The following is a 23,769-nucleotide window of genomic DNA, read 5'->3' on the forward strand; positions in this document are numbered from 1 at the left end:
TTAAAATATTGAAGTAAACACACAAGAAATTTGAAAATATATCATATCCTTACAACTGTCAAACTATTTGGAATTTAAATGCACAAAAAATCTGTAGCATAAATACATTATTTTTGCAAAAACAACTACCAAAACAACTATTTAACCAGGTGTGTATATTAATATACATACCTGATTTAACCAAACAGTTTTTGTGCTTCTTAAAAATGTGATTAGTTGTTGTGTTTTTATAACCAAATCGTTCACATTTTGGACAAAGTTTTTTTTAAACTACCAGAACAATTTTCAGACTCAACTTGCAATGATAATTCCAATTGAAACAACAATAAAACCTGTAAAATCACAAATCTTTGATAATCACACACAAACTACTGAATTACTGCAAACTGTAGTCTATCTTATCAGCGGTGTCCATCTGATATCAAGAAAATGATCTTTGATGTGCAAACCCAGTTAATTGGGGCCAATTTCCTAGGAACTGTAAGCCTGTTACACACATGGCTATTCAATAAAGCATAAATCAACACCATTGTACTGCAACAATCAAAGCACATGTATAAATGAGTTTAATATAGAGTAGAAAAAGTGAATGAAAGGTCAGATAAGATTCATTTGTAACAATTTTGTTGTTTTATTGGTTTTACCAATATGCTGAATTTCTGCAAAATAAATAAAACAAACTGAAATAATGGCAATAATTAGTAGGAGTAATGCAATAATTGTTCTTAGATATTTGAGTTGTTAATGTTCTGAATCCATTTCCAGTATCCCCAGCACCATCATCATCATCATCATCATCATCATCATCATCATCATCATCACCAGAATAATAATAATTGTGCACCAACAACCTCATTACAACTAGAGTGTTAACATGGTTTTAATATAGCCAAATAAGAAAAAACTGCCTCGCCCCCGGTTGGCAATGTTTTTAAACTAACTTTAACCATTTTAGAACTCAGCCGGCTATCGTAAGAACAAATGTTCTGACCAAGTTACATGAAGGTTTAACTATAAATGTGACTCCTGGAGTGTTAACAAGGTTTTACTATAGCCATATTAGGAAAACTGCCTTGCCCCCTTGCGGCCATATTTTTCATCGGAGCGGAACCATTTTCAAACTCAACTGAACTATCATTAAGACAAATGTTATGACCAAGTGTCAAGAAGATTGGACTATAAATGTCACTTCTAGAGCGTTAACAAGGTTTTACTTTAGCCACATAAGGAAACATGCCCCGCCCCCTGGCCGCCATGTTTTTTTTTAACGATCCGAACCTTTTTCAAACTCAACCGTCGCATCAAGGAACCAATTTTTTTATCAAATTTCATGAAGATTGGAACAAAAATTTGACTTGTAGTGTTCACATGTTTTCACTTTATACATATAGAGAAAACTGCCCTGCCCCCCCCCCTGGCGGCCATGTTTTTTCACCAATCTAGACCGTTTTCAAACTCGGCTGAAATATCAATAAAACCAAAGTTTTGACCAAGTTTCATGAGGATTTTGCAAAAATTGTGACTCCTAGAGTGTTCACAAGGTTTCTCTATAGCCATATAAGGAAAACTGCCCCGCCCCCTGGCGGCTATGTTTTTTAAAAGACCGGAACCATTTTTGAACTTTACCAACATATCATTAAGACAAACATTTTCACAAAGTTACATGAAGATTGGGCATCATATGTGACTTCTACAGTGTTCACAAGATTTTTCTTTTTTTCACGTAGTGACCTAGTTTTTGACCCAGCATGACCCAGTTTTGAACTCAGTGGAGGTATCATTGGGACAAATTTTTTGACCAAGTTTCATGAAGATTGGACAAGAAATGTGGCCTCTAGAGTGTTCACAAGGCAAAATGTTGACGACCAACGACGGACGCACGACGGACAAAAGGCGATCCCAAAAGCTCACCATGTGAGCACGTTGTGCTCAGGTAAGCTAAAAATCTTAAATCCAGAACTTCATATCACAATCAGGAAAAATGCAAGCACATATGATTTTGTTATGTTTAAAATATAGTTGAAAGCCCAAGAATAACTTTTTGTCTACGGACAGACATCCATGGGAGAACTAGCAAACCCCTTTTTTTGTAGGGGTGGGGGGTGGGTAAATTGATTTGATAAGCGAAACAACACAGTGGCTGGATGCTTTTTGTAATACAGAGGTATGGTTCTTATGGTGAGGCTTCATTAAATAAGCTACTCATAGATCCATAAAACTCATACGATCTATGGAAATATCTTGTGAAAAAATGAAAAATATTTATAAACAAGAGATGTGTTTGTCAGAAACACAATTCCCCCTAATACCCCCGTCACACTAGGCCACGTTCCCACTACGTCCTCAAAAATATGCCAGGACGCAATGCGAACGTGTACAACGTAGCGACAATGCAGTGGACACGTGGTACGGTCTTCATGGACGTGAAGGACGTGGGTGAACTTTGAACATGTTCAAACTTACGTGGCGAGGATGTGGTCAAATCAGGACGTGATAAGAACTTGGTAAGGCCGTAGTAATGACGTAGCTAAAACCTAGTAAGAACCTCATTGACGCAATACACGCGTAGTGCAGACGTGGACGAGTGTGTGACGCTCGCATCATATTGTCTCTAGATTGTCACTACGTTCTTGCTTCGTCCGTCGGGTTCTCACTACGACCCTTCCATGCTAGTGTTGCAATTTGCACAGGCTAATCCGGAACACCACTTTCCTCTTTCATTGAATTTTCGTGCAGACATAGAACGCGGTGAAAACGTGATGGGCGCGTGGTAAGAACGCAGTGCTATCTTGGCAGTCGTAGTAGCAACCTAGTACGAGCGTAGTTAAAGCATAGCAAGAACGTGTTGGACGTGGTACCGGCCTGAATACAAGCGCAATAAGAACATAGTGGGAACATGTTAGACGCAGTAAGAACTTAGCGCAAACGTGGTATGAGCGTAGCAGAACCTTGAGAAATGCATTTTTTACAATTTGTACCCTGTCCTTGCTACGTCCTACGACATTTTCAGGGCGCAGCGCGGTCTTCATGAACGTTGCCTAGTGTGACGGGGCCTTAATGCGCCGCTTTTTTTTTTACCTTTGACCTTGATGTTGACATTGACCTTTCACCACTCAAAATGTGCAGCTCGATGAGATACACATACATGCCAAATATCAAGCTATGTTCAATATTTCAAAAGTTATCGCAAAACTTTAACCAAGGTTTCATGAAGATTGGACAATAAATGTGGCCTGTAGAGTGTTAACAAGGTTTTACTATAGCCATATAAGAAAAAATGCCCCGCCCCTAGTGGCCATGTTTTTAAAGCAACCAAAACCATTTTGGCACTCATCCAAGATATCATTGGAACAATCTTCTGACCAAGTTTCATGATGATCTGAAAATAAATGTGACTTCTAGAGTGTTAACAAGGATTTAACATAGCCATATAAGGAAAATAGCCCCGCCCCCCTAGTGGCCATGTTTTTCAACCAACCGGCATCATTTTTGAACTAATCCAAGATATTATTGGGATGAATCTTCTGACCAAGTTTCATGAAGATCGGACTATAAATGTGGCCTCTACAGTGTTAACAAGATTTTACTATAGCCTTATATAGCCATATAAGGAAAAATGCCCCGCCCCTAGGCGGCCATGTTTTTCAAGCAAACGTAACCATTTTCGAACTCATCCAAGATATCATTAAGACAAATCTTCTGAGCAAGTTTCATGAAGATCGGAAAATAAATGTGGCATCTAGAGTGTTAACAAGGTTTTACTATAGCCATATAAGAAAAAATGCCCTGCCCCCTGGCGGCCATGTTTTTCAACCAACCGGCATCATTTTCGAACTCGACCAAGATATTATTGGGATGAATCTTCTGACCAAGTTTTATGAAGATCAGACAATAAATGTGGCCTCTAGAGTGTTAACAAGATTTTACTATAGCCATATAAGGAAAAATGCCCCGCCCCTTGGCAGCAATGTTTTTCAAGCAAACGCAACAATTTTCGAACTCATCCAAGATATCATTGAAACCAATCTTCTAACCAAATTTCATGAAGATAAATGTGGCCTCTAGAGTGTTAACAAGGCAAATGTTGACGCCGCACAACGCACAACGGACGACGGACAAAAAGCGATCACAAAAGCTCACCATGAGCACGTTGTGCTCAGGTGAGCTAAAAACACAATTGCATTACACTTACCTGCACTTAAAATGCCAAAGAAAAAGGGTTTGCAATCAACTTAAACACAATATATTATTAGTTCGCTGTTGGAGGCTCAATGTTGTTTTTGTCATTCAATAAAAAGCAGTTTAACAAGTCAATAAACAATGTTTAACAAATTGCGCGGCATTAGTCTACATAAGTCAGACACAAATAAGAAATCTAACCAACCCTGTTTACTTAAAGTTGTTCCATCCACCAACCCAATAAGCTTTGATAATTAAGAATTTCCAGAAACTTTTTTGCTTATAAAAACACAAAGTGTTTATGTGATTGTAAATTACTATTTACCTTGCAATAATTAGATATCTGAATTATCAGTTAATGCCAAAGGTTCCAATAAAAACAATTACTTTTTCTTGAGCATTACATTCATTTTTATTCCAAGAACAGGTTGGTTAATACGTGCTAAGCACAACTGGTACCAGATCAAAAACAGTTCTCAATAACACTAACATTTGTTTTGCAGAGAAATCACTTACACAGGAATGTGCTCTTGAAAATAAACAAGTTAAAGGGAATGTTCACGCAAAGTTATGAAAAGTTTACATATGACAATAACAAATATGAATGCAGTAGTTGAAAGAATTGAAGCCATTTCAATTTATGCTCATTGTCAGTGAAGCATAAAGCAAATACACATGCATTTTATTTCAACACATATTCTTGTGTGTGTTTGAGATTTATTTACAGGTCGTCCAGCGTCTTCATGACTACAGATGTATCTACCTGCACAACACATATTCAATAACCTATTGTTATTTTATAATTAAGTTCAGCACATTAGTTGTTGTTTTTAAAACTCGCAAATCTTTTTACACAGATCTTTACTGAAAGAAGTACACTTGGCAGAACATAAAATGGATTAAAGTCTGGTTGAAATCACAAAATCATTCGAAACACCACAGTTTAAGTATATCCTAAAAATGTAATTCCTTTTTTATTATTTATTCTATACAATTTCACACTATTATTATTTCAGTGACCTAATACTATTCTATTTTTATCGATCAACATGCACAGTTTTTCTACATCATTGACTACTCCTTGATGTCATTCTAAATTCTAACTAACCTAAAATCTCATCTGTTTTAACTTCCATAAGTAAACAAGAGGCCCAAAAGGGCCCTGGGTCGCTCACCTGAGAGACTTAGATGGAAAGAAACAAAGATTAAAACTCTTCAGCAAATATTGCAAATTATTGGTATGAGAAGACTGACTTAAACAATAAGGTGTTCCAAAGTATTCACAATAGGCCTATATAGAAAATTACCCCAACCACCCTGGTGGCCATGTTTTTAATACCCAGATTTAAGAAAAAATATATATACATAAGGAAAATGCTTCTAACAAACATATAGAGAAAAATGCCCCATCCCCTGGCGGCCATGTTTTTCCACTGATCACGACCATTTTCAAACTCATCCAATATATCAATAAAACCAATGTTTTGACCAAGTTTCATGATGATTGGCCAAAAAATGTGACTTTGAGAGTGTTCATAAGCTTTTTTAGTATATAAATTTATGGAAAATGACCACCCCCCGGCATCTGTTACTACACTGCAACGCCGATATATCGCGGTTGTTGGGATCCAAAGATCGCGAGCGCGATATATCCGGCGCGCGATATAATTCGAGAAATGTCTAACTAAATTGTATTGCGGTTAATTTGTCAAATTTCCCCAATGTTTTCATTTTATATACGGCGATGCTACATATTTTTATAGTAATAATTGCAAACCAATTCTACAATAAACATTTTTAATAACTACATACGTATCTGTATTTATCATAAAAACCAAAATGTAAATTATTGTTTTCATTTTCTTGAACGATCGCTCGCGAAACAGTTAAAAAAAAATTCTTGCCTTAAAAAAAAGTCTAAAATATAATTGTGCATAGATTCGAATTTACCCTTATAAATAGTCCTAATGAAGGAACTGAAACAGCGTAACGGTAACGATACAGCGTGTTTGAATGATATTTTATTAAGAGGAAATGTCAATGCCACATAATTCGCGAGATACCGCGGTAGTTTAGTTGAAATTTACAACGAAACTTTTTATGGAAATTAAATTATCTCAATGTTGTACCCGTAACGAAACTTTTATTTACAAATAAATACATCCACGCCAATTTTCGCGCGCTTTTTATTAGAACAAAGAAATTCATGACCAGTGCCGAAATTAAACGATTTATATACCAGTAAACTGCCATAATTACCTTTGAAATGACACTTATTGGTTATTTGTTAAGTGTTAAAAACAACCCCAGCCGTGTGTACACAACACTGTCACTTATCGACTGTTTTTCACGCTTCACTGCGTGCCATAGTAAGCCGTGACATATAGGGTGTTAATACTTGCAAGAACCGGTTTTTTTTGCTCCAGTTAGCGAATTCTCAGATTAAAACATGGCATTTAGTGATTATGCTTGTCGGATTTTTGGGAGCCATAGCCAAAGCGCGATATATTGGACAGCGCGATATAACGGTCCGAAAAATATGTCTGTTCACATGTTTTCTTATATACATATAGATAAAATTGCCCCACCCCCTGGTGGCCATGTTTTTTCACTGATCACAACTATTTTCAAACTCATAAAACCAATGTTTTGACCAAGTTTCATGATGATTTGACAAAATGTGACTTCTAGTGTTCACAAGCTTTTTTTACTATATAAATAGAAGGAAAAAGACCCCCCCTCCTGGGGTCCATATTTTTTACCGATCCGAACCATTTTCGAACTCAACCGTCGTATCCAGGAAACAAATGTTCTGACCAAATTTCATGACAAAAAATGTGTCTTCTAGACTGTTCACGTGTTTATACAATATACAAATAGAGAAAACTGCCCCGCCTCCTGGCGGCCATGTTTTTTCACCGATCATGACCATTTTCGAACTCGTCCGAGATATCTATAAAATTGATATTTAGACAACATTTCATGATGATTAGGCAAAAAATGTGACTTCTAGAGTGTTCACAAGCTTTTTTTACTATATAAACATATGGAAAAAGACCCCCCCCTGGCGGCCATGTTTTTTTACCAATCCAAACCATTTTCGAACTCAACCGACGTATCTAGGAAACAAATGTTCTGACCAAATTTCATGAAGATTTGACCAAAAATGTGACTTCTAGAGTGTTCACATGTTTTCACTATAAACATATAGAGAAAACTGCCCCGCCCCCTGGCGGCCATGTTTTTTCACCGATTTGGACCATTTTCGAACTCGTCCAAGATATCATTACCTATGTTTTGACCAAGTTTCATGATGATTGGGCAAAAATTGTGACTTCAAGAGTGTTCACAAGGTTTCTCTATAGCCATATAAGGAATACAGCCCTGCCCCCCTGGCCGCCATGTTTTTCAATGGACCGCAACCATTTTTGAACTCAACCAACATATCATTAAGACAAACATTTTGACAAAGTTACATGAAGATTGGGCATTAAATGTGACTTCTACAGTGTTCACAAGGTTTTTCTTTTTTTTGACCTAGTGACCTAGTTTTTGACCAAGCATGACCCAGTTTCGGTCGAGGTATCATTGGGACAAATGTTCTGACCAAGTTTTATGAAGATCGGACAATAAATGTGGCATCTAGTGTGTTCACAAGGCAAATGTTGACGACGGACGCACAACGCACGACGGACAAAAGGCGATCACCATGAGCACGTTGTGCTAAGATGAGCTAAAAAAAGGGCATGCTGTTTCACAAACATTTTGCTGTATAAAAAACATTTAAGACTGTTTTTAATAGCAATCTTTTAAATATAAAGATTTTTGAAATTCAGCTGAAAACTGTTGGCCTGCTGAATGCAAATGTCAGGTGTTTTTTTAGTAGTTTTTTTTTACTGTTTTCAACAGTATCGCAGTCATATCATGATGGTCAATTAACCCTTTCCAACTAAGAAGCAAAGTGAAAATGACTATGTGCAAACAGCATAAAGCCAGAACAGCCTGTGAGTAACTTGCAGTCTGTTCAAGTTTAATGATGTTTGCTGTTCATCAGTATCTAAGGGTTGGAACTGAAACCTTTAACACTTGTTAATGGATCTAGTAAGAAAGGCCTTTAATTAAATGCAACTTTCTAAGGGACTACAAATGCATCCAAATACGTATCTAAGTGGTTAAGGATTAAACAACTCCCACTTTTCCTGGGTAAGCTGGTTAACCAGTACTTATTGCCCATACTTACACCAGTATCTGACAACTGCCCTTCTCGAATCAGACATAAGGGCTGCAGAAAGGATTTCATGATAAATACCCACTTAAGTTATGTGGCAGGGCCTGGGATAAAACCCTGGGATAAAACTCCTTGGACTTGTAATCCAAGGCTCTACCAACTGAGCTAACAAGGCCCACTTGTCAGGGCCTGGCTGCTCAAAACTTTATCTGCCAATTAACACTTTACCTCTCAAAGACACACTTTGATGCATTTGTAGTCGCCCAGAAAGTTAAATTTAATTGAAGACCTCTCTTACTAGATTCAAGTTTAAAAGGCTTCATTTCCAAACCTTAGATAGCAGTAAAGAGCATTAAACCTGAACAGACTGCTAACTTATTGCAGGCTTTTCTGGCTTTATGCTGTTTGCATATAGGCATTTTCACTTTGCACTGAGTGGGAAAGGGTTAAGCTAACAGCATTTAATGTTTGGATCAAGTTATTTATGTGACTTACTTTATAACCCTTTATATTTATTTTGGCCTGAGGTTAACAGCCTGCTAGCTTAACTGGCTCTAAGAGTTTTGATCAACTGGGCCCAGGTGTCTACTTAATTAAAGACCTTTACAGTCGAGTACTGGATGAACAACCTTCAAAAATTAATATACCTCACTATAATAGATAATGGGCCACAATATTAACAGACAATAGCAAGTATAAAACAACAATTGACCAAGACCTTTATAAGAATTACCAAATGCATACATAATTTAGCAACAGCTGCAAAAATGTAAGCAATTATTTTAAAATGAAAATCTTTTAAATGAAAGTTATTTTATGAAAAACGGGCATTGTATTTAACCGAAATACAACAAGACATGTGTTACTTAATTTACTTCAGACTTACAATATATATAAATGATGGAAGAACATTAAGTTTGTTCACAGAAATGTGGAGACAGAATTACGCTGAAACTTCTAAGAAATACAAGATCAAGAAAAATGTTTGAATAACAAATAAATTGTAACTAAATTATAACCTACACACAACACATTTACAATTACAATAATTTTAACAGAATTATGCTGAACATGATGAAAATAAATAGAGGTGAATTTTAAATGGCTGAACACATAGTATTAAGAAGACTTGCAATCATATGGCTTTATAATTCCACTTTATCCATTTTCCGACGTGAAAAATCCTGAATACGACGGCCCCTCTCTAAAGGTGATTGTACTACCAGAGTCAGTTGTTACATCCGTAATACAGACCTTGTCCATAAGATCTTTGTTGTTGGGTGGAGGATACCAATAGTTCCGTAGGTCAATAGGTCTTTCAAGAAAGGTGTCCCTCTCGTCTCCACTGAATGCATCGTCAGCATCTTCAGACGCCTCATCATCCATTGAGTCAGGTTCGTGTTCCAGAATGCTAACACCGTGAAGGGAGCCCATGGAATCCCACTTATGATTTGCAGCGGATGAATTGGATTTTTCTGATTTCATGTGAGTAAAAAACTTGGATTTGATATCTTTGCCTGGACTACAGCTCGATTTTTGAGTATTTCCGTCCTTGGAGTGGGAGTCAGCCATTTCCTTCTTTGGTCTTCCTGGTGCGCGACCAGACTTCATTTTGATTTTGTTAAGGATTGAGTCTCTAGGCCCCCGACCCCTAATGTTTCCCCTTCCACGAGATAACATTTTGACAGGTGTTCTAGACAGTCCACGACCAATAGTCTTTAGGTAACTAGAGGACTTTGGACTCTTTCCACTTGTGATGACTCCACGTGCTAAGCCTCTCTTAAAGGGCGGTCGACCACGACCAACCGTTCTAGGACGCCCAACTTTTCCCTTTTGTTTCATCATAGCATTATGCAAATGTGGTAAGTGAAATTTCTTCACCTTGTTCAATGAGCCCCGGGGTCTGCCACGTTTTCTAACAGGCATCAGTTTCGGTGGTGGTGGAGAATCAGATTCACTCGAGTCCTCATTTCTCTGACTTGTGGATTTTTTATTTGACCTGTCGTTGTCGTCCCGTTCATCAGTTGTAGAGCCTGAACTGTTATCGGCATCCTTCAACTCCTGTGAAGTGTCAGACATTGATTCATTTTCGTCAGATGTGGACTGATCGGACGAACCTTCGGTTTCGGATTCCGAGTCTGAGAGATCATCCCGTGACCTTGACTTCTTTTTGCTGGACCTGGCTGACTCGTCATCGGAGTCGTCACTAGAGTCATTATTCACAGCTGATGACTGATGTAGAAAATACAAAACAATACATTAGAACATTTAAAGAACTTCAAGACAATATATATCACAAGAATCGCTGTTATCAAATTACTAAAATTTTGATTCATTATTAAACTAAGTTTACTTTTATAATAACTATAATTAAGTGATTTTTCACAACTTTTTGATACAAGTTAAAGTTGCTAAATTATTGATATTAATTCAGTAATTCCTTTTGGCTTGTTTGTTGAATAACTAAGATAATGAGTCTGATTAACACATGAGCGTTATATTGCTTAGCAGAGGAACACACATAAATACAAGTTTTAACAAATCATGTGCATCTATAGCAAAACATAAATTCTCTTATGTGATCTCACCTGATGGCGGCTACTTTTGGGCTTTGGACCCCGTTTTTTGTGCCCTCCATCTGGATTTCTGCAAAATTCAGATGAAAAATGACAATACTTTAAAAATCCTTCAAAATTATTATGAAAACAGGCAAATTCATTGAATTAATATACCCTGCAAAATAAATAGTGTTTATGGATGGGTGCAAATCCCTTGATAAACAGTATAATCCAAAATAAAATTTAGTGTAAGTTTATTGTTTTATGCATTGAAATTCTTGTCATTGATATCTATACACCATGTTTAAATCTTGTAGCATATCTGAGATACAGTCATGAAAAGTTACATCATACAAAAACAACAAAGGGCAATAACTCTTATTTAAACAAGGGCTGTTTGTAAAACATGCATGCCCCCCTATATGGGCTATAAGTTGTAGTAGCAGCCATTGTGTGAATACGTTTTTTGTCACTGTGATTGGTGGTGGTGGTGGTGGTGGTGGTGGTGGTGGTGGTGGTGGTGGTGGTGGTGGTGGCGGCGGCGGTGTAGTAGTAGTAGTAGTAGTAGTAGTAGTAGTAGTAGTAGTAGTAGTAGTAGTAGTAGTAGTAGTAGTAGTAGTAGAAGTAGTAGAAGTAGTAGTAGTAGTAGTAGTAGTAGCAGCAGCAGCAGCAGCAGCAGTAGTAGTAGTATGCATTACAAAAATGCAGTTAGCCTTACATTTGGTAAAATTTAAATAAATTACAAGGGAGGCAAATGCTGTAACAACAAGATGTGTTTGTGAAACACAATGTCCCCCTATATGATGTTTGACATTGTAGGATGACCTTGACCTTGTGAAGGATGACCTTGACCTTGACCTTTCACCACTCAAAATGTGCAGCTCCATGAGATACACATACATGCCAAATATCAAGTTGCTATCTTCAATATTGCAAAAGTATTCATAAAATAAGCGATTTGGGCCACATATATTTGACCTCTGACCTTGAAGGATGACCTTGACCTTTCACCACTCAAAATGAGCAGCTCCATGAGATGCACATGCATGCCAAATATCAAGTTGCTATCTTCAATATTGCAAACGTATTCATAAAATGAGCGATTTTGGCCACATATATTGACCTCTGACCTTGAAGGATGACCTTGACCTTTCACCACTCAAAATGTGCAGCTCCATGAGATACACATGCATGCCAAATATCAAGTTGCTATCTTCAATATTGCAAACGTATTCATAAAATGAGCGATTTTGGCCACATATATTGACCTCTGACCTTGAAGGATGACCTTGACCTTTCACCACTCAAAATGTGCAGCTTCATGAGATGCACATGCATGCCAAACATGAAGTTGCTATCTTCAATATAGCAAAAGTTATTGCAAAATGTTAAAGTTGGCGCAAACAGACAGACCAACAGACAGGGCAAAAACAATATGTCCCCCACTACTATAGTGGGGGACATAAAAAGAACATGCATAAACGGTAGTTGTTTCCTTGTTTGAACCATGCTTAATCCTTAAAATGCCTATTTCCAGTAACTGTGACCTTCACCTGTGACCTTGACCTTTGACCTAGTGACCTCAAAATCAATAGGGGTCATCTGCGAGTCATGATCTATCTACCTATGAAGTTTCATGATCCTAGGCCTAAGCGTTCTTGAGTTATCATCCGGAAACCACCTGGTGGACGGACCGACAGACAGACAGACAGAAAGACAGACTGACATGAGCAAAGCAATATACCCCCTCTTCTTCGAAGTGGGGCATAAAAAGTGTAGGGTAAGAAAAGTTACATCATATAAAAAACAAAAAGAGCAATTATCTGTTTTAAGAGGGTGTAGGGTTATTGTTCTTGTGCGTGGCACATTACATTATTGATATCTATACACTCCTGAAGTTTCATGTTGATATATCTTATAGTTCCTGAGATATAGCCCTGCAAAGTTTTTGACACCAGGACGGACTAAATGACAGACAATGTCAATTCTATAGCCCTCTGCCAAGGAATATAAGTATATTTGTTGCCTCTGTATGGACTGTTAAATCCTTTTCTGGCATGGTTTCAAGTGAAACAAGACTATTGCCAAGCAATATATGTCCCCTACCGGCTCCACCATTGTCAGAAATTTATATTAAAAAAAATAAAATAAAATATATATATATATATATATATATATATATATATATATATGTTGCCATAGCAACCAGAATTTTTGACACAGGAACAAAATGAAATGACGTGCATAATGTCCATATTGCTATGTATCCATGTTTCAAGTTTCATGAAAAAATATTAGGAACTTTTTAAGTTATCGCAGGATCCAGAAGAGTGTGACAGACTCACGGACTGACAGACTAACAGACTGAAGGACACACAGAGCGCAAACCATAAGTCCCCTCCGGTGAAACCGGTAGGGGACAATTATCTCTGCCACACTGAGACCACAACCTGAAGCCTATAAATGGATATACAGAATAAATATGGATTAATATAGAATATAGGAATTACCTTCTGTTAAATGCATCAATGAGTCGTTTGTCCAGAATATTGCCCTCTGGCTCCCAGGTGTTGTTTCTGAAAGAAATATATAACCTATTTATAACAAGAACTAAACATTATTAAATTACCGGTAATTCAAGATTTTTTGTCTATGGAAAGGCAGACCTCCAGTATGTACACACCTCTACTTTGTTATGGGATGTATAATACACACTTATTTACCAGAAAATTTCTTGTATTAATCAAAAGGGTAAAAAAACTTACATCAGTTTTCCTTTTACACATATTGTTACAAGCAAATTTAGGGCTTCTTTTATAAATTAAAATGATTAAAAACTCATGTTATTGTAGTTCCTGTTACTTTTAGTGTTAGTGTTACTCGGAGAAAAAGGTTTACTTACTTTGTAGACCAACCCTTCCATTTAACAAAGTATTCAGCTTTACCCTGAAAAAGAAAAAAAATTTTTTTTAACATTTCACATAATATTAAAAGCTATGAAAGGAAAGATGTGTTTTGCAATTATTGTTTTTCAAATGTAATTTATTTCCCTATTAACTTTATAATTTAAACTTGAGAAAACTTAATGTAAACAAAATGGCATTACGCCATTATGCACTCATATGACACCACAAGGAACTTCTTTTCTGAGCAGGTACATGTAGTTTTCACAAAGTTTGACAAAAGACTTATAAGGAAAAATAAGCCAACATCTACCAGCCATGTTTTTGAACACACCATAAGCATTTACCAATTCTGTCCAGATACATGTACATGTATGATGTATTTTCTATAATCTCTGTAACAAGTTTTTAGGATGAGTGGGTCAACTTGAGCATGTAAATGTTTTTTCTATAAACACATAAATAAACCTGCCCCATATAATGGTGGACATTTTTGTGGAAAATAACCTTATTTCACTTGTTTGAGTAATAATAAGAACAAATGTTCTGAGCAAGTTTCATATCGAGTGCGCACACAGTCAAATGTGACTTTTAGAGTGTTCACAAGCTTTTTTATTAATAAGACTTATGTCCCTAGTATTTGACCCTTTAGAAACTTGTTTTAAACTCATAGGAGATACATGTATAATGGCGATAAATGTTCTCACAAAGTTTCACGCAGCGTGGCTAATAAATGTGGCTTCTAGTTTGTTCACAATACTTGTCTTTAATTTGACCTAGTTACCTTGTCTTTTATTTAATGTTGACCCATTTCAGCATGTGACACCATGATACTCATGACTAATGTACAGACTCTAAATTTCATTAAGATTGGGCAATACATTTGGCCTCTATAGTGTTACCTATTGACCTAGTTTTTTTACCATTTTTTTTGAAAAGGCCCAAAAAAAAACAGACAAATGTTCTTACTCAGTTTCGTGATTAGTCAAAATGTGGCCTCTATAGTGTTCACAGGCTTTTTCTATACTTTGACTCATTGACCAAGTTATTTACCCCATGCGATCCTATTTCAAACGATTAGGGATATCATAAGAAGTACATGTAGCACAGATTATCTTTCATTGTTTCATGAAGATTTGACAATTAATGCAGCAATTTTAAATTAAACTTGTGACTGAGCTTTTGACTCCATGACCTTCTTTAAAGCTTGAGCTAGATATCACTGGGACAAACGTTGTGCCCAAGTTTCAAGAAGATTTGACAATAATTGTGGTCTCTGAACATTTCACAAGCTTTTTAATAAGGCATAGTAACCTTGTTTTTTTACCTCACGCGACCCACTTTCAAACGTGGCCCAGATATAATTAGGACAAATGTTCTAATCAAGTAACATGAGAATGGCAATAAATGTGGCTTCTAAAGTGTTCTCAAGCTTTGTTCAAATATTACTTAATAACCTGGATTTGATCATGCATAACCCGGTGTCAAACTTGGTAAAAATATGATTGGGATAAATGTGCTAACCAAGCTTCATTAAGATAGGGCTGACTGACTAATGGGGTTGTTTACCCTCAGGGCTTCAGTTATAAACCGTTGCCCAAGCACACTGCTTAACATAAATACTTAAAATGTTAAAATGGGCGAAAACATTAAGATAGGATAATACATGTGGCCTCTTAGGTGTTTTTCATTTGACCCATTAAAGTGTTATTTTATACCACATGACCCAGTTTTCAAATAAAATAATATTGGGACAAACGTTCTGTCTGACCAAGTTTCATGAAGATATAATTATTAAACATTCATGTTTATAACAGCAAAATAATAAGGGCAAAAGCCCGCAAAGCGGGCGTTGACCGTTCATAAACATATGGAAATTTAGTAAAAAAAAATTACACCTAGGGATGCATCTCAAAAAAATTTGCCACGCGACATATATTTTCGCGATGCTATTTATGACCTAGAACAAACCAAAAACACGTTGACATATGCTAAATCACATGTAAAAACATATCTCAGGAAAAAGTATATAAATGACATCATAATTATGTAGCAAAACGCACTTAATATTCTCGCATTATATGTTTTTCTCCGCTACATTAGACCGTTTCAGAATTAAGATTACACAATTATCTCCCCTGAATACTCATCTTCTTCATTTTCTGTCTCATAGACTGGTTCACTACATATAGTGACAGACTTTACCAAACACAATTTCGGTAAATATAACCCGTCTAAAATGTTTTGCCTGAATTTCGATTTCTTTCGAATTTATTTGCTTTGATTTTTTCGATATCTTATTGTTATTATTATCCTGACAAATCACAAACGCATGTCAAATTTTTTATTTGTTTTACACATTATAGTTGGCATCTATATTCTCGCGGTATTTCAATAACGATACCCTACTGTTAACTTGTCAGAATTCGTGACGCATTTTCCATTCGCTCTCAGACAGCAGTTTTACATGGGATCATGAGCAATATTCTGGTAAGTTGTGGTTGTTATCCATCAGAAATACATTTATTCACAAAATTTAACAATATTCCGATATAACTTTTTAGTCTTTTACCTTATTTTCAACGTATTTACACCTCCTCTGCTCGCACTTGGCTGATATCCCGAAAGGTTACATATCACTATATAAAGTTTAGGCCTAAAACCACAAAATCTAATACCGTTGGATTTTCGTACCGAAATTTTTCGTAACAAATCTTCCAGATTCCAAATGAAAAAACCAACAACAGGACATTTAGAAATTGTCTGCATCATTTATCAAATTTTAAGATTTAAGTTGGTTTTCCGTATTTAGAAGCTGTTTGCCAAGACAAGAGCTAGGCTGCCGCATCACACAACTCCAGCCATTCTATTGAGCAAAACTCAGCAATGGCATTATAAGATCAGATGTGCAAACATTGTCAAAGGGTTGTTAAATTAACAATTTAAAAGGCAATGATGCTGAAGAAATATGAAGGTTCCCTTGCAAATTTAGTCTGTATATCGACAAGTGTCTGCCAGTTAATGTCAAACTAGTAATACAAAACTTACCACAAGTATGTAAAAGAACTAAGTACCTGTTGTGATAATTTTTAGTAAGAAAGTGTAATTCTTAATGCCATTAATATGATTTCCTTTCTATTGTGTAATTAATAAATTTGTTGTTACTTGTTATTCCATGAAAAATGTTTTATGCGCTAGTACAAAATCAGCATGGTTATCCCCTTGCTTTTCGGAGAAAAAGTGGGGATATTGTGGTTATCTCCATCTTACGTCCGTCCTGGCCACTATCTCCTCCTACACTATAAGCACTAGAACCTTGAAACTTACACACATGGTAGCTATGGGCATATGTGCGACCCTGCACTATTTGGAATTTTAATCTGACCCCTGGGTCAAAAGTTATTGGGGTTGGGGTGGGGCCTGGTCAGAGATTTTCACTAATTTTTTATGTTATTTTACACTAACTTCTTCATTTCTACACCGATTTACTTCAAATTGATATTGAACATCTCTTATGACAATACAGTCAATCTCAACTATGCATGGCCCCATTACCAACCCTGGGGCGACCTGCCCACATAGACCATGCCCACCCAAAATTGCCTTTTACTATAATTTCTTCATTTCTACACCGATTCACTTCAAATTGATACTGAACCTCTCTTATGACAATACGGTCAGTTTCAACTATGCATGGCCCCATTACCAACCCTGGGGCGCCCCGCCCACATAGACCACACCCACCCAAAATTGCCTTTTTACTATAATTTCTTCATTTCTACACTGATTCACTTCAAATTGATACTGAACTTCTCTTATGACAATATGGTCAATCTCAACTATGCATGGCCCCATTAACAACCCTGGGGCGCCCCTGGGTCAAACATGCGGCGTGGGGGATACGCGTCGGCCTCTGCAGCGCCATTTCTATTTAATTTTGTAAAAGGTAATAAAATGTTACTTCATTGATTCCAGTTTTGCAAAAGATAACATCACTTTGGAATTTCATATACCTACGTAAATATTTTTGTAAGTTGATGACAATGTTTTAGTATTACTGATTGTGTAACTATTATTTTATGTGCAAATAAATGATGTGAAGCGTTTTGTATCTCCACACAATACCACACACCTTTTTACATATGAACTGAATATATATACAAACGTCATTTACATGCTTCTGCTAGCGGCTTACCCAAGAAAGACAATGACTTCTTTAGCGTAAGAATTCCCGGGTACATTTCAGTAAATTTTCTGTACCAGGTGTACATTTAAGTATACTTAAGAGTACCCCAGGTACATTTAAGTAGTACCCGAACCAACAATGAGCAGTACTTAGTGTCTTAAGGGTGATTTAAGAACGCTCCTTCTTCAGGGATCAATACAGAAACCTCCCAGTTACTAAGCAGACACCATATCCACTATACCGCAGCCACCGAACCAGCTTTCAATTCCTGCGGCTAGAAAACACACAAAATTATAAGATGCTAGATCATAAAGCTAGGAATATGTTACTCGTTTGAAGATTGAATATTTTTAATGCATTACTTTATTTTTAAAATAATACTATTTTACAGTATGTAAAATATTATTTATTAACAAGAGGACCTGAAAGGCTCAAAGTCGCTCACCTGAGATTCAAAGGAACTAACCTGTTCTGTGCAGCCTAAGATGTCATTAGAACAAAATGTTCTTACCAACTTTCATGACTAGTGAACACCCTGGCAGCCACATTTTTCAACAGACCAGAACCATTTTCATACACATCCAAGATATCATTTAAACAAATTTACTGACAAAGTTTCATGAAGATTCATAAGTCCATATAAGGAAAAATCCCCTGCCCACTAGTGGCCATGTTTTTCAAGCAACTGGAACCATTTCAGGGTTTTTTTGGGCCGATTTTAAAGCCGAAATTCAGCTATGTTCCCAATTCCATAAAGTATAATTTTTTCCCAAAATGTGGCAACAAATTCCCAATTTCCAAAAAAAAAAATTTTTTTTTTTATAAAAAGAAATATCTAATGCGTATTTTATCTCAATTTTAATTCAATTACAGCTCACAAAGTATTATATGATTTTGTTCTTTTAATTTGAATGATTATAAAGAGTTATATCAAATTTAGTATTTCCCTAATCAGTGGACTTTTCGTATGGAAAAAAAGGCTAATGACATTTGCTGCTGTGTTTAAATCTACCAGTAATTAAAAAAATAAGATTTAGCGGAATTCAAAGATCTTATTTCACATAACTAAACAAGACAATAAAGCTTCGATATCTAAAAAAATTAATTTTTTTATAGAAAGAAATATCTAATGCGTATTTTATCTCAATTTTAATTCAACTACATCTCACAAAGTATTATATGATTTTGTTCTTTTAATTTGAATGATTATAAAGAGTTATACCACATTTAGTATTTCCCTAATCAGTGGACTTTTCGTATGAAAAAAAAAAAGGCTAATGAATTTATTTTCCCAATTTCATGAAAATGCCGAAAAAATTCCCAAAAAGTGGGGAAAAAAACTGCATTTTCGAACTTTTTCAAGATATCAATGGGACAAATCTCCTGACAAAGTTTCGTGATGATCGTAAAATAAATATGACTTCTAGAGTGTTAAATGTAACAGGGTTTTACTATAGCCATATAAGGATAAATGCCACGACCCCTTGGCGACCATGTTTTTTCACCAACCGGAACCATTTTTGAACTAATCCAAGATATCATTGGGACTAATTGTCTGTACAAGTTTCATGATTTTTGAACAATAAAAGTGGCCTCTAGAGTGTTAATAAGGTTTTACTAAAGCAATATATAGCCATATTAAGACTTTTCTTATTTTGCCCAAAAACCGGCGTTTCGCACGTTTTTTTGCCTCTCAAAAGGCCAGGCCCTTTCCCCAAAATCAGATTAAAAATCCTGCACTTATCACACATGTTCATAATATTTTGTAAAATTTTAACTAAATGTTATCAAAATATTCGTTATATACCAGTTAACAGCTTCTTTGAAATATAAGAAACACTATTTACATGCGATTATTTTTCCCAATTGAGCCAGTTTTGCGATTATTTTTTTTTTCCAAATTGGGATATTTCACGACGTGAAATTCCCAAAATTCCAGGATGGCGTTTACCCAAAATGGAGCGGAAAAGGCCTGCCTTTAGAGTGTTAACAAGACTTTACTATAGCCATATAAGGAAAAATGTTTTTAAACCAACCAGCATCATTTTTTTACTCGTCCAAGATATTATTGGGATGAATCTTCTGACCAAGTTTCATGAAGATCCCACAATTAATGTGGCCTCTAGAGTGTTAACAAGATTTTACTATAGCCACATATAGCCATTAAAGGAAAAATGCCCCGCCCCTTCGAAGCTATGTTTTTCAAGCAAACGTAACCATTTTCAAACTCATCCAAGATATCATTGAGACCAAACTTCTGACCAAATTTCATGAAGATTGGACAATAAATGTGGCCTCTAGAGTGTTAACATGGTTTTACTAAAGCAATATATAGCCATATCAGGAAAAATGCCCTGCCCCCTGGTGGCCATTTTTTTTAAGCAACCAAAACTATTTTCGAACACATCCAAGATATCATATGGACAAATCTTCTGACCAAGTTTCATGAAGATAGGAAAATAAATGTGGCCTCTAGAGTGTTACCAAGGTTTTACTATAGCCATATAAGGAAAAATGCCCAGCCCCCTAGCGGCCATGTTTTTCAACCAACCAGCATCATTTTTGAACTCTTCTTAGATATTATTGGGATGAATCTTCTGACCAAGTTTCATGAAGATAGGACAATAAATGTGGCCTCTAGAGTGTTAATAAGATTTTACTATAGACAGTTATAGCCATATAAGGAAAAATGCCCCACCCCTTGACAGCCACGTTTTTCAAGCAAACGTAACCATTTTCGAACTCATCCAAGATATCATTGAGACCAATCTTCTCACCAAATTTCATGATGATTGGACAATAAATGTGGCCTCTAGCGTGTTAACAAGGTTTTACTAAAGCCATATAAAGCCATATAAGGAAAAATGCCCCGCCTCTTGGCAGCCATGTTTTTCAAGCAAATGTTTCCATTTTCGAACTCATCCAAGATATCATTGAGACCAATCTTCTGACATAATTTCATGAAGATTGGACAATAAATGTGGCCTCTAGAGTGTTAACAAGGTTTTAACAAGGGAGTTAACTATTAGAAAGTATGCATGTACAGGTTATCTTTCTTTAACAGACTGTTCACATGTTTTCACTATAGTATATATACATATAGAGAAAACTGCCCCGCCCCCTGGCGGCCATGTTTTTTCACCGATCTGGACCATTTTTTAACTGGTCCGAGATATCAATCAGGGCTCTCGGAAATGCTTAATTATGCCTATTTGTACGCATAAATTTGAAAAAAGGACGCATGTTCCAAACCAATCAAGAGTCTCTGGTACGCACGTTTTTTTGCAATAAAAATGAATAAAAATATCAAAAATTGCGTCATATCAAGCAGCTAAAATGTACCGAAATTGTCCGCCATTCAAATCCGGACTGGTTTTCAATTTGGTGTCATTGTCAGCGTAAGCATTTAAACAAAAAGCAAAACCCAGTCTGCACCATAGTAAGCCACCACGCGTGACCCTTTTGTTACTTTTTCCTTTTTGACACCTATTTTTTCCAAAGAAGGAGTCCATGGACTCCTGTTTTAAAAGCCTAGCGAGAGCCCTGTCAATGAAAACAATGTTTTGACCAAGTTTCATGATGATTGGGCAAAAATTGTGACATCTAGAGTGTTCACAAGGTTTCTCTATCGCCATATAAGGAATACAGCCCTGTCCCCTGGCGGCCATGTTTTCCAACGGATCGGAACCATTTTTAACTCAACCAACATATCATTTAGACAAACATTTTGACAAAGTTACATGAAGATTGGGCATCAAATGTGACTTCTACAGTGTTCACAAGGTTTTTCTTTTTTTGACCTAGTGACCTTGTTTTTGACCCAGCATGACCCAGTTTCGAACTCAGTTGAGGTATCAATTGGACAAATGTTCTGACCAAGTTTCATAAAGATCGGACAATAAATGTGGCCTCTAGAGTGTTCACAAGGCAAAATGTTGACGACGCACTACAGACAAAAAGCGATCACAAAACCTTACCATGAGCATGTTGTGCTCAGGTGAGCTAAAAATACATAATTATCAAAAAAGCTTTTGCCCATAAATTAGGTAGCACCTATAATCATATTAAGATGATTTACATGATGATAAACAACTAACATACAAAATAATGCCTTGGTTCATATGTCATGAATGTTTGAAATCATAAATAGAGATGTCGAAGATGCATATGGTTTATTGCAACAAGCAAAAGCTAGCTGCTAAAATTGTAGGTACGTAAAGTATGCGGGGTGAATCAACAAAACAGTAAAAAAAAATGAAACGCCGTTCAGATATGAGGTTGTTGCTAGCACCTTTCTTAAACGCTTCTTTTGTATACATTCTGCAGCAAAAACTCGTTCACCCATGCTTGGCAATTCCATTGTTAGTTACGAATATAAGAATAATTTGACCATTTTTTGGCCAATTAGTTATATATTTATTTGCAATTACATCTACCGTGACGTCATTTTATTCGGCTTTATCCGGACGCTTTCATGGTTACAAACCACTAAAAAGTCACCTTCGTCGCACAATCGTAACAATCTCCACGCAGAGTTGTCGTTCAATGCTCTCACATACTCTCTGCAATCACAAGAAAATCCTTCCAAATACGGAAGGATTTTATTTTGAGTGTGTGTTTTAGTATTATACTATGAATAGTAGTATCTTATTATTTTATGTTTTGAAAATAGTGTAAGTTTAGGTTCATAATAAAAAAATAAAGACCTAAATTAGTAAAAACACGTAAAAATAAAAACGAGAAACATATTGTACCATGTGGCTCGGCGATCATCTTGTGGTTTGTTATAACGATGACAGGTATTCGAGCCAGCTATACTGGTTCCAGTCAAATCTCTGCGCGGAGGTTGCGATGTTTATTCGTCGATTATCGTCTTCTTATCCAGAGTCTTTCGTCTTCATCAAGCGATAATTAAGAGCGAAGCTCGGAACCATTCAATTGCGGTCTGATGTTGACACAGAGGATAAGAATTAACATAATGTCCATGTCGCTAGTAGATAACAAATTTTGGTCTGAACATTTAAATATATTATAATAGAATGTGTTTAAGTATAAAAATTCTTTCCATTGTGCATATGCTTTCATTAAGAGACAAACTCCTAATGTAACATTATATTCACTGACAAGGAATGCATTCATTATCGTCAAACCATCCAAGCTCAGTAAAAATCAAATAAATGTTTCGTTTTAATTGATAAATACTTGAATATCATGTTTCAATTAAAAATAATATCTTACATAAACAATACAAATAAAAATACGTTTTAAGAACGTCAACCAGAAGCTAGGGTTTTATTTTTAACGTCATCATACCACAAAATTAAAATTGAAATCTAATGTTATTTCTTGATTGAAAATTATTCACTGCTCGGATTACATTTGTTCTCAAAAGTTCTCTCCCTCTAAAAACAATACAAAAAATCACAACTAAGACAAGAAGAAAAGCACTGCTGGAGGATTCGATAAAATGAAATTTTCATCACAGCAGATGGCCCCCTGCTATTCCTTTACCACATCAACGATCTACTATACTTCGTTAACTCTTCGGTCCGCCTATTTGCAGATGATTGTTTACTTTACTGCACCATAATACGTCGCCAGGACCACGAAAGCCTACAGCAACACTTAAATAAACTAGAAACCTGGACCAACACATGGGGCATTAGATTCAACGCCAAAAAATGCTATATCCTAACCATAAGCCAGAAAACCTCA

The 23,769-nt window shown here is 36.1% G+C and overlaps 1 protein-coding gene across 2 annotated transcripts in view; it reads right to left on the reverse strand.

Annotated features, from left to right (window-relative positions):
• Window positions 1-22,511, reverse strand: part of LOC127868154 (E3 SUMO-protein ligase CBX4-like) — a 175,071-nt gene extending 152,560 nt beyond the window's left edge. The window contains exons 1-5 of one of the 2 annotated variants that reach the window (XR_008043898.1): window positions 22,346-22,511; window positions 13,868-13,911; window positions 13,476-13,541; window positions 10,996-11,053; window positions 7,717-10,639 (exon numbers count right to left, since the gene is read on the reverse strand). Coding sequence is in view for 1 of the 2 variants with exons in the window: in XM_052409784.1 (XP_052265744.1) it covers window positions 9,566-10,639; window positions 10,996-11,053; window positions 13,476-13,541; window positions 13,868-13,911; window positions 22,346-22,414 (1,311 nt within the window). In the remaining variant the exon portion in view is untranslated. Of the gene's footprint in view, window positions 1-4,301; window positions 10,640-10,995; window positions 11,054-13,475; window positions 13,542-13,867; window positions 13,912-22,345 lie in introns of those variants that run through there. The other variant, XM_052409784.1, reaches the window with a different exon arrangement.
• Between the last annotated feature and the right edge of the window lie 1,258 nt (window positions 22,512-23,769).

Source organism: Dreissena polymorpha, chromosome 2 (genome assembly GCF_020536995.1).
Source record: "Dreissena polymorpha isolate Duluth1 chromosome 2, UMN_Dpol_1.0, whole genome shotgun sequence".
NCBI lineage: Eukaryota > Metazoa > Mollusca > Bivalvia > Myida > Dreissenidae > Dreissena > Dreissena polymorpha.